The sequence below is a fragment of the Lissotriton helveticus genome, chromosome 2_1 (genome assembly GCF_964261635.1).
Source record: "Lissotriton helveticus chromosome 2_1, aLisHel1.1, whole genome shotgun sequence".
In the NCBI taxonomy this organism is placed as follows: Eukaryota; Metazoa; Chordata; class Amphibia; order Caudata; family Salamandridae; genus Lissotriton; species Lissotriton helveticus.
The window spans coordinates 248428183-248440858 of record NC_136059.1 but is presented as its reverse complement, the minus strand read 5'-3'; the positions used below and the strand labels follow the sequence as shown (position 1 = coordinate 248440858).

Below are 12676 nucleotides of genomic sequence, written 5' to 3'. Positions count from 1 at the left end.
GTTACTACAGATCTTGACTATACTAGGACCCTCCACTGACCCCACCCTCTCCAGTGTTTGATGGAACTGATTTAAAAAATGTGTGGTAGGGAAAGGATTACAGAGGGCAACAATCATATAAATATAATAGAAATTAAGATTCATCAAATCTTGCACACAGTTATTTAACATATAGAGGTAATTTCCCAACAGCATTTATTACTCCTGGAAGTAACATTACAGAGGTACTCATTTACGTACTCTTACATGTCTTAGTGAATTATTCCCGAAGCTCCCAAATCCTCATTAGTAAAAGTGCAAAGAGGCCACAGTCCTTTCTATTTGTACTAATTGTAAATTATTATGACCCGCGTATTGATAGTTTATTTCAGTTTTAGCTGTTTTGTGCCTGATTCACAGAGGCAAGTAACATTACAAAAAAAGAGTACTACAGCAGTAAACCTTTGATATATTCTTCTAAACTTTGTGAATCGGGCCCGAAACACCCAACTCCCAATCAGTGAAAGTCAAAGAGAGCACACTCCTTTACTGAGTTATGTAATTAAATGTTACATTTTCCATATTTTTCGTGCTATTCATTAAGGTTTTCGAGGCATTTTAAAATCACACATTTTATACTCGAGAAAAATAAATACAAGTTTAGGTCGACGAATTTTGTAGATTTACTAACGTTGGGCAATTCCACGAAATCAGATATGTTTATACATATGTCTATTTTCCAAATCGTTCCCCTCAATGTATTTGCTAGTGGGCAATCCACAGAGTTAGTGTAAAAGAGTATTTTCATTTGAACCTTTCTCTCCGTTCCCTGTATTTCCTCCCACTAGGAAACGTTCCTGAGTAAGTTTGAAACCACTTTGAGCATTTATAAAAAACAAAAAGTAAATGTTTTGAGGTTTAGTATTAGAACTGCTGTTATTTAACCTTTCTTTGTTCAAATATATTACAGAGAAGATCTAAAATTATTTTAAACTATAATCTCAACTTTATTATGGATTTATTTGTGGGGTAGGTTGAGGTTTTCCTTTTCTTTTCCATTGATAAATTTTGTTAAGAATCCCTCTGCTACTTACTTGATAGTCACTTATCATTTTAATCCTATAACATTCAGAATATAGAAATCGTATTACTATAATTTTTCGTTTGTCTTCATTTGTTATCCTACTTTGATCGACTGGTTAGGGTATAATAATCGAACATGTAAGATATACAGTGGGTGGAAGATGCATGGACAAGGTAGGTTAGAATGAACATAGAAACCATATTTAAACAGGATAGAAAACATGTTAAACTGTAAATGCCACAGGCGCGTATGATCTGTTTGACAGAAGAGATTTGCTCCATATTTCTAGAAATATATACAGATGGGCAGATTCATTTTAATGGTTAAAGTAATCTTGTGTTATCCTTCTCTTGGAGCATGGACGCATTACTTATGCCCCTCCACCACTAACTTTTGATGCACCATTTTTTTCTTTTTGTTTGAGAGCATGTGTTTTCCAGCTATCTCCCTTGTGTACTGGTCTTTCCCTCCTCTGCCATACGCAATGCTTACCTCACTGTCCTGTGTGTTTATACCCTGTCCCCTTCTTGTTGTGGTCGCCTTAGTGTTCTTCTTCCTTTTGTGTTGTTTCCTTCCCCAATAGCTCATTCGTCTCACTAACCCCTGTGCTTCTTTTTCTCCCTCACGCTCCAAATTCCTCTCTCTCGTCCTTGTTGTTACTCCCCTCCTTGTATTGTTTCCCCCACCTGCACACTCTGGGCCCGATTCCGATCCGGTAAAATTACCGTCCGTACGATTCGCATCCGGAGCCGTCTCCGTACGACTCGTACACACGCCGTACGACCCGACGAGTACGATCCAGACCGGGGTACCAGGACGCGAATCGTACGGTCCAAGTCAGGTAAGTGCGATTCGTACGGAAAAGCGCACAAACACATGCACACCGTACGGCGCGTACCCCCCATGATCGCAGGGGTACGGCGCGAACCCCTGCGATCATGGGGGGTACGTGCCGTACACCCTGCGTGCATGGGGTACAGTGCGTACCCCATGTACGCTGGGTACACGGCGCGTACCCCCCATGATTGCAGGGGTACTCTGCTTTTACGACTGTTTTCAGCTCCTGTAAAAAAAGGGTCATACGGTGCGTTCCCGACACGAATCGTACTTGCCGGGTCGTATAAACCAGCCGCGAACCGTACAGAAGTCGCGTACAGCGGGTTCCGAGTGTGATTCGTACAGGGATTTCATTCGTACGGTCTCTGTACGATTCGTACGGAGTCCAGCTCCTGGTACGAATCGTACTTCGTCGTACGTACGGGGGACGTTGCAGGGTACGATTCGTATGGAAAAAACGCTCCATACGGCTAATCGGAGCGCTTTTTCCAGGGTCGGAATCGACCCCTCTGTGTTGCTTCTACCCCTCAGCCCTCCGTCTTGCTTCTGCCACCCATTTTGCCTTTAGCCCTTTTTACTTGCTTCCCTAACTGTGCTCTCAGTGTTGCTTCCCCCACGCACACATCAAAACAAGCATTTGCAATGCAATAGATCTTGCATTTGCGAGAGTTTAAGATATTGGCATTGTAAATGACAATGCCTTTTACTTATCTGTTTTAATAATTAACACAGAAATAAAAGGCATTATTCATTTGTAATGCCAATAGCTCAAACTCTTGTAAATGCAAGACCTATTTAATTTAAAGTAAGCGGCCGCCATTGTCCTGAGCTGCTTGGAAAGTGAAAGCATGCATGGCGCCCTTAATGTTGTAGGAAAGCATGTCGTGCCTGCAGTAGGAGAAACTCATTAAAGAAAATGGTGCTTACGGACTAAAAAAGACTCACTGTGTAACATCCGAAGTAAAGGGGCCAGTCTTCATGGGAATTTACAAATGAAGACAAGGCGGTACTAAGGAGGGACTAACAAGCCTATTAACGAATTAAAAGCCAGCATTTACAAAGGACAATGACACAAGCCAGTGAAGAATATGGGCGGAGAGTGGGCGGAGCTTCAAGTCCATACTCGAATACAGCAGGCCCAGCAGAGCACGGCATGCGCTGCCCAGTCTCGACCTAAAAAGGGGAAAAACGTGCATTTTTATTTACTGAGCCAACTTAGATTAGTAAATAAAAAGAAAAAAAGGCGCCGTGTCATTTCATAGGCTTGGACAAAGTTTCATGGTGCCTTTTATTTTGTTTACTCTTTAGCCGTGCTGCACAACATTGGGGGTGCTAAATGACATTGATAAAACATTTGGCAAAGCCAATAGATGGTGAGATCTGCCAATGGTTGTTTGTTCAGAGTCTCTTTGAGCTCAGTGTTTGCCCCCAGGGATATTTTAGTGTACCACTTGCTCAATTTCCCCAAAGTAATCTCATCTTTCTTTCCACAGGCATCCGATACCAATTCCAGATAAAGACGGGGGATGTCAGTGGCGCCAGCTCCGATTCTAAAGTCTTCGTCAAGCTTTATGGTGAAAAGGGCGACACAAACAAGCAGTTTCTTTTAGTGTCTGACAATGACCTTGGTGATAACTTTGAAAGAGGTAGAGTGGACGAGTATACTGTGGACACTCTGGACATTGGGAAGGTATGGAATTGTGGTGCTTGTTGGAGCTATCCTTAGTGCAGCCCCACTGGGGGCCTTGGGTGTAAGGAGTCATCAACATCCCAATTATTGTCATCTTTTTACTGCCTATCCAAACCAGTGGAGCAAAGACATGCATAGGCCCTTATTGTGCACAAGGCCTCCCCAACCTTTCAAGCGGTACTCAAACGTTTGGGGGATCTCATTCAGCCCAAGGCCAATGAATATATGTGATACATATGACATTCCGGGGCCTCACATCCCATTCTGCCTGGGGGTACCATAATATTGCATTATGCCAATGCAGCAGAGCTGATTACACTAGATTGCTTTAGGACTTGTGACCCCCTTGGTACGCCAGTGTCCAAGGCGCGTTATTTTATTGCATGGCCACTAGATCACCTCCACTACGTGGTGTGAGAGTACATCGTTTCAGGGGTTGGAGACCCCCAAACCTCTTTTATTTACTTCTACTTGATTTAAATTAATTTGTTTTACACTATTCTTCAATAACATAACCTTTACACTTAGCTGACTTATCTAAAGCAGTACATGGCACGCGCTGCAGTAAAGCCGGTGAAGTCGGGAAGAAACCATATTGCTTGATAACAATATTCCTTCTCTCTTTCTCCTCAAAACCCAATGGACATTATTTTGTGGATTAAATCTTTGTTAGGCCAAATTACCAAGGTGGATTTAGCAGAAGCAAAGTTTAGGATTGAGCCAACTTAATTTAGCATCTTTTGTCTCAGATAGGTATTGTTTTGTCCTTTAAGAGTAAAAAATATTTTCTGAAATGGGTTTGAACATATAATTCCCTCAAAGTACTATACCTGAAAGCTCAGTCTTCACTCTAAAGGCTATCTTGCACTTTGTGTTATTCAGTCAACATACCTGCGGACCTTTGACTTGTATATTTATAGCATGGTGACTTTCCTTCTGTGAAACCAGGCTATTTCTTAAAACAATGACCATTTCAGCACACACACTCTGGTCATTATGCACTGGTTAAGGTGCACCAATATGGCTCTTTTCAAGATCTCCCACTTTAAACCCAGCAGATGGGAAGGCGTAAACCTCTCAGCACTCTGGATCTCATTTGTCCTCTTATAGACATATGTCCGGCTAGAGAAAGTTTCAGAAGGAATCCATATTTGGCTGTTTACATCCGCCAATGCTTAGTGTTTGGCTGCAGTCTCAATACGTTCTGTTGTCAAGAAAAGCTAATGGGTGCATGTGAGCTTAATCAATAGCCTGTTAATGTAACAAAATTACACAAATATGCCTGCTGGGCCTGGGAAAAACATGATGCAGCGCTTAGGGCAAATATTATCCAGAAGTAACATCTGCATCAATTGTTACATCACCGCCTGGCATTAAGCACCTTACCACCAACAGCTGGTCAGAATGCCATCTATTTTCCCCATTTAATAAGAATTAACACCAATAATAACTTGAATGAATGTTGTCCTGATACCAAAGTCAGCAGCCACCATTGGAAACTGTGGACAGTGTTTACCTGTCATTGCCAAACACATCAGCTAGAAGAAGTAATGGCAGCAGTTGCAAGTCACGGGTTGTATTTATGCTCATTATACGTTTTGGTGAACTCAACTGGCTGTGATAATTCTTAATAGCACCGCACACAAGCTAATGCTTATTTCTATTTTTTTTTATTAAACACAGAAAGAAAATCACCTCCCCAAATCACTTGCCATTCCCACATAACATCTCCAGTCAATGGAGCACAAGTTTACTGCTTAGTTCGTTGGGTTTAACAACCATATATTTATTACTAGACATGTTGCTAGCATTACTAACTGGTCATCATCATTACGGCAAGCCATATTTAAATCCATCGATGTCAATCAACCATTTGCTTGTCCTTTGGTAGATGTGGCACTTAGGTTGCTCCCCCGGACTCAATAGTTCTTAACTGCATAAGCAGAAATCAAACAAGGATTTTAAATATTTGCTTTCAGGTGTTTCTACTAATTGCCCTTACTCTTGCCCCTGAGGGACTTAGCGCGGGGTTAGCAGGAACTGTTTGAATTTATCAAGGGTCAAGGAATTAGTGATGCCATTTTCACCACTCCTGGCATTTGGCTAAATAAGTAATCATGGTTTCTGCATAGTCGACTGTGGGTTAATCTTGGCCACTTTTTTGTGGAAGCTAAAATAAAATTGAGATACTTGAATCAATAAGGATTCTCCCTTCTTTTTTGTAAAAGAAGAATTAAATACTGAAGCTACTTTCGATCCTGTATTCATTAAATTCCTGAACAGTAATTTGTACAGACCTTTGAAAAAATGTGCACATTTATTACTCTGTGGACCTCAGACCAAGTCTGTCTGTATAGGTTAATCTTGGGTCTGACCACACTTGACTGAATGTCCTTATTACTTTTGATCACTCTGCTGCCATGCAATAGGTAATCAATTGACCACTTTGTTTTAGCTTCACCCTCTTTATCAAATGTAAAGATGCTCATAGTCATGTAGTCATAACAAGCAGCACTGTACATGCTGAACATCCCGACAAATGTGTCCTAGATTAAGACAAGTAAGAGGAGGAATTTGGAAAAAAGATACTGATGGTCTGCCTGCCAGCAGTATGTTATGCAGAATACTTACCTTCAATATCACAATTCTGGCCTGTATGTTATGTACAATACTTACTTTCAATATCACAATTCTTTGTTGTATGTTATATACAATACTTACCTTCAATATCACAATTCTTGCTTGTATGTTATGTACAATACTTACCTTCAGGATTACAATTCTGGCCTATGTGTTATGCACAATACTTTCCTTCAAAATCACAATTCTTGCCTGCATGTTATGTACAATACTTACCTTCAATATGATACTTCTGGCCCGTATGTTTTGCACAATACTTATCTTCAATATGACAATTCTGGCCCGTATGTTATACACAATACTTACCTACCTACAATATCACAATTCTGCCCTGTATGTTATGTACAATGCTTACCTTCAATATCACAATTCTGGCCTGTATGTTATGTACAATACTTACCGTCAGTATTACAATTCTGGCTTGTGTGTTATGCACAATACTTTCTTTCAATATCACAATTCTTGCCTGCATGTTATGTACAATACTTACCTTCAATATCACAATTCTTGCCTGTATGTTATGTACAATACTTACCTTCAGTATTACAATTCTGACCTGTGTGTTATGCACAATACTTTCTTCAATATCACAATTCTGGCCTGTATGTTATGCACACTACTTACTTACAATATCACAATTCTGGCCCGTATGTTATGTACAATAATCACCTTCAATATCACAATTCTGACCTGTATGTTATGTGCAATAGTTACCTTCAATATTAAAATTCTGGCCTGTATGTTATGTACAATAGTTAACTTCAATATCACAATTCTGGCCTGTATGTTATGTATAATACTTACCTTCCATATGACAATTCTGGTGAGTTTTTTTATGCACAATGCTTACCTTTAATATCACAATTCTTGCCTGTATGTTATGTACAATACTTACCTTCAATATCACAATTCTGGTCTGTATATTATGTACAATACTTACCGTCAGTATTACAATTCTGGCCTGTGTGTTATGCACAATACTTTCCTTCAATAGCACAATTCTTGCCTGTATGTTATGTACAATACTTACCTTCAGTATTACAATTCTGGCCTGTGTGTATGCACAATACTTTCCTTCAATATCACAATTCTGGCCTGTATGTTATGCACACTACTTACCTACAATATCACAATTCTGGCCTGTATGTTATGTACAATAGTTACCTTCAATATCACAATTCTGGTCTGTATGTTATGTATATTACTTACCTTCTATATGACAATTCTGGCCAGTATGTGAGGCACAAGGCTTACCTTCAATATCACAATTCTTGCCTGTATGTTATGTACAATACTTACCTTCAATATCACAAATCTGGCCTGTATGTTATGTACAATAGTTACCTACAATATCACAATTCCAGCCTGTATGTTATGTACAATAGTTATCTTCAATATCACAATTCTGGCCTGTAGGTTTTGTATAATACTTACCTTCAATATGACAATTCTGGCGTGTATATTATGCACAATACTTACCTTTAATATCACAATTCTGGCCTGTATGTTATGTACAATACTTACCTTCAATATCACAATTCTGGCCCATATGTTATGCACAATACTTATCTTCAGTATGACAATTCTGGCCCATATGTTAGGCACAATACTTACCTTCAATATCACACTGCTGGCCTGTATGGTAGGCATAATGCTTACCTTTAACCTTTAAAATCACAATTCTTGTCTATATGTTATGTACAATACTTACCTTCAATATGACAATTCTGGCCCGTATGTTATGCACAATAATTATCTTCAATATGACAACTCTGGCTCTATGTTAGGCACTATGCTTACCTTCAATATCACAATTCTGACCCGTGTGTTATGCACAATACGTACCTTCAATATGACACTTCTGGCGCGTATGTTAGGCACAATGCTTACCTTCAATATCACAGTTCTGGCCTGCATGTTATGTATAATACTTACCTTCAATATGACAATTCTGGCCCGTATGTTACTTATCTTCAATATGGCAAATCTGGCCCGTATGTTATGCACAATACTTGCCTTCAATATGACAATTCTGGCCCTTATGCTAGGCACAATGCTTACCTTCAATATCACAATTCTGGCCCGTATGTTATGCACAATACTTGCCTTCAATATCACAATTCTGGCCCTTATGCTAGGCACAATGCTTACCTTCCAAATGACAATTCTTGCCTGTATGTTATGTACAATACTTACCTTCAATATGACAATTCTGGCCCGTATGTTAGGCACAATACTTACCTTCAATCTCGTAATTCTGGCCCGTATGTTAGTCACATTGCTTACCTTCACTATCACTATTTTGGCCTGTTTGTTATGCACAATACTTACCTTCAATATGACAATTCTGGCCCATATGTTAGGCACAATGCTTACCTTCAATATGACAATTCTTGCCTGTATGTTATGTACAATACTTCACTTCAATATCACAATTCTTGTCTGTATGTTATGTACAATACTTATCTTCAGTATCACAATTCTGACCCGTATGTTATGTACAATACTTACCTTCAATATCATAATTCTGGCCCGTATGTTATGTATCATAGTTATCTTCAATATGACAATTCTGGCCGGTATGTTATGTACAATAGTTACCTTCAATATGACAATTCTGGTCTGTATGTTATGTATAATACTTAACTTCAATATGACATTTCTGGCCCATATGTTTTGCCCAATACTTATCTTCAATATGACAATTCTGGCCCGTATGTTAGGCACAATGCTTACCTTCAATATCACATTTCTTGTCTGTATGTTATGTACAATACTTACCTTCAATATCACAATCCTGGCCCTTTTGGCATTTAATAATAATTGATCTGAGGGACAATTGTCCTTATATGCATCTTTAGTAGCAGTTTTCCTATTTCTACAGTACTAGATGCGGTTTGGATGCTGCTCATGGACTTAGCCTCAGTTGTACCCTTATTTCCATTCATTCTGGTGAGAGTGTTGAGAGTTTCTGTAGACATCTGGGTTCATTCTTCAAGTGCTGTTGAACGAGTACTTACAGTTAAGTTGGGTAACATTTTCAGCCTTTAGAACTAGAATGTATTTTGTACATGGCGCTACATAGAATGAGACTCTTTTCCCTTTCTGTCCCCGTTACTGTATGCAGTTTACAAAGTTTGATTCTGTAAAACATAAAGGGGCCCATGCCACCGTATCTGGAAACGGGACCACCCGCCATTGTTGCAGCGGTCCCGCAAATGGCATTAGGATGTGCCCGCCAGACTGGCGGGTGCATCCCGCATTTTAAACATTGCGGCTGGCGGTGCTGCAAGCAGCACACGCCGTAATGTGTAAAATGCATTGTGTGCATTTGAATGCACAACATGACAGGCAACGCGCGGTGCCTGCCACATTGTGCATGCAAATGCAGGGGGTATGTGCACCCCCCACCCCACAAACACCCTGGGGGCCCGCAACGGGCCCCCAAAGACAAAACTGCATGCCTTTCCATGGCGGAGTCTCCGCCATGGAAAGGCATTTCACCGCCATGATGATAATATGGATGGCGGTGCCTGCAAGGCACTGCCACCATATTCCTGGGCTTTTTTGCCCAGTAGGCAATCGGGCGGATTGCCTACTGGCGGACGGTCTTCCCGTCCGCCAGGGTCCCCTTCCGCCATTGTAATGTGGTGGGGGAAAAGTTATGTGGGCAGTAGATTTTGGCGGGCGGATCGCCACCGCCCATATGGTGGTGACCCCCAAAGTTTGTATTTAATATCAGCATACTTTAACAATATAATTTGATTTATCGATATGGGACTTCAAAACAGGATACAGAAATTTCTCAGATGTCTAAAATATTCAGTTTTATAGATAATCAATCAATCAATCAATCATGCCATTTGCATAGCGCACTACTCACCCGGGAGGGTCTCAAGGCGCTTGGGGGGAGGGGTATGCTACTGCTCGAACAGCCAGGTCTTGAGTTGTTTCCTGAAGGCGAGATGGTCCTGGGTCAGCCGAAGGTGGATGGGGAGGGAGTTCCAAGTCTTGGCAGCCAGGTAAGAGAAGGATCTTCCTCCGGCGGTGGCTCTTCGGATGCGTGGTACGGCTGCGAGGGCGAGGCTGGTGGACCGTAGCTGGCGGGTGGGCATGTAGAAGGTCAGTCAGTCGTTGAGGTACTTGGGGCCCAGGTCGTGGAGAGACTTGTGTGCGTGCGTGAGGAGCCGGAACGTGATCCTCTTGTCGACGGGGAGCCAGTGCAGGTTCCTCAGGTGGCTGGAGATGTGGCTGCGTCGGGGGACATCCACGATGAGTCGGGCGGAGGCGTTCTGGATGCGCTGGAGTCTTTTCTGTAGCTTGGCTGTGGTTCCGGCGTAGAGGGCGTTTCCGTAGTCCAGTCGGCTGGTGACGAGTGCCTGGGTGACAGTCTTCCTGGTCTCGGTCGGGATCCAGCGGAAGATCTTGCGAAGCATACGCAGGGTGTTGAAGCACTATGAGGAGACGGCGTTGACTTGTCTGGTCATCGAGAGGGAGGGGTCCAGGATGAAGCCCAGGGTGCGTGCGTGGTCGGTTGGCTTGGGTGCGGTGCCCAGGGTTGGGGGCCACCAGCAGTCGTCCCAGGCGGAGGGCAAGATCCCAGGATGAGGACTTCCGTTAATGTTATTAAGCCAGATCTTTATAAAAATTTATTCTAAACAGTTTGTATGTATCTAATGGCATTTTTACAGAGAAACTCTAGATGCCCAGCAACAGACCTCTGTCGATCCATGTGAAGATTTAAACCTTTGAATGACTGAATTTGCATATTTATATTTTCAGGCCCAGGGACATTAGGTCATTTACTCAGAATTACATGATTACAGCCAATGCCAGGATTAGAACCCAGTTAAGCCACTAAACCACAGTTCTTCCATTTTGTTCAGGTGTGAAAGCAATGCAGTAACATTGTTCATACACTGAAAAATGCAAATACTTTATATGGAAAATCCCAATATAAATCAATACATTATTACAGCATAGCCTTCCAGACACCAAAAGACGCCCTTCGGTTATTTTAACCAAAACAACCCTTTTCTGATGTTTGTGAAGAATGTTAAGCCTTAAGAAGGCACAGTACAGTTCTTTGATAATACTGAAGATGGTTGTCTTACCCCTCTCATTTCTTAGAACCTGTGCTAGATTAGATAGTCATGTGGCCACATGATGAGGAATGTTCAAGTTTGGGGCTTCAGTTAAAATGTATCAAACAGATTTACTGTCAGTGTCTTCCCAGCTGGGAGTGCTCTTCCCCTCCACACGTCCTCAGTCCTCTTCTATGCGAGGTCATGGTTTCCCCATTAAGGACGTCCTTGTCTTGTAAGTTTCAAAATCAATCTCGGAACTTATATTCTTCTACTACATCAAAACTCCACTGAAATTGCCAGTGCTTCTTCCTATAAGGCAAAGTCTTTAGGAGGTGAGCTCTAATGCAGTCAGGGCGAGTCTTTGGGAACCGATCATGTGCTATTTCTTAGCCAGAGAGGGATTGAATTTCTAGGTATAAGCGCCTGTATGACCTGTCTTGTACCTTTAACGTGCAGGAGAAGAAGAATGCAAATCCCCCTACCCAAGTCTGCCACAAATGGATTTCAGGTTGTTCTCGTCCCATGTGATTGACAATGAAGCCTGCCTCTTATACACTTAGGGTGGAACCTAGCTAATATGTATTGAAGGGGAACCTGCAGTTTATAGAGCTAGGACAAGGAGGTCTCATGTTTAGACTGAAAAAAATCTACCATTTATAGATGTAAAGTGAAAAGTGTTACATAGAGAACGAAGAGGAATCCTTTCACCTATAAATTTTAAGGTGTAACCTTTCATTAATAGATTGAAGCAAAAGAGTAACACATCTTTTCATTGAGGTTTTTCAACAGGTATACAACATAAAATGGCAAAACATGTAAAGCATACATTTGCATGGTCATGCACATATCCGAGGACAGACTCTTAAGGACTCCCACACCCCAGATAAGGAACGATCCGGTGTCCATTGCCGCAAGAGGTGCGCCTTTAACGTCTGGGATATCCGCAGGGTTGGAAAAGGGCTCTATAGGAGGAAGAGGGATATAAAGAATGAGCAACAATCCTCAGACGGACGGGATAACAGAGTCTAAGGAAGACCCCGACAGTGAGTCAATCAATTTGGAGAACAGGGCCTCCCAGCCAAGGGCACCAACAAAGACCTCTTGGGCCCTCACTGTGCAATGCTACAACTTCAGTTTTAGCCCATCGGGTAAACAGTGCAAACTACTGAGCAGAGGTTGGAGGGATGGGAGACTTCCAACGGATTGTGATCGACTTCTAAGCCAGTATGAGAGCCAAGTCATGGAAATGGGCAGCGGTCCTGCAATTGCGTGGTTTAGAATAAATGGCCAAGGCACCCACCTCTCAGGGAGAAAGATTTGGAATGCCCATGAGGTGCTCCAGCTGTGTAAAAGCAGAGG

At 41.7% G+C, this 12676-nt stretch overlaps 1 protein-coding gene across 2 annotated transcripts in view; it reads left to right on the top strand.

The window, feature by feature from the left end:
- LOXHD1 (lipoxygenase homology PLAT domains 1) overlaps positions 1–12676 on the top strand; it is a 1099077-nt gene that overhangs the window by 663026 nt on the left and 423375 nt on the right. For both annotated transcript variants that reach the window (XM_078674764.1, XM_078674763.1), the window contains one exon: positions 3394–3590. In XM_078674764.1, coding sequence (XP_078530890.1) covers positions 3394–3590 — 197 coding nt within the window. The remainder of the gene's footprint in view (positions 1–3393; positions 3591–12676) is intronic.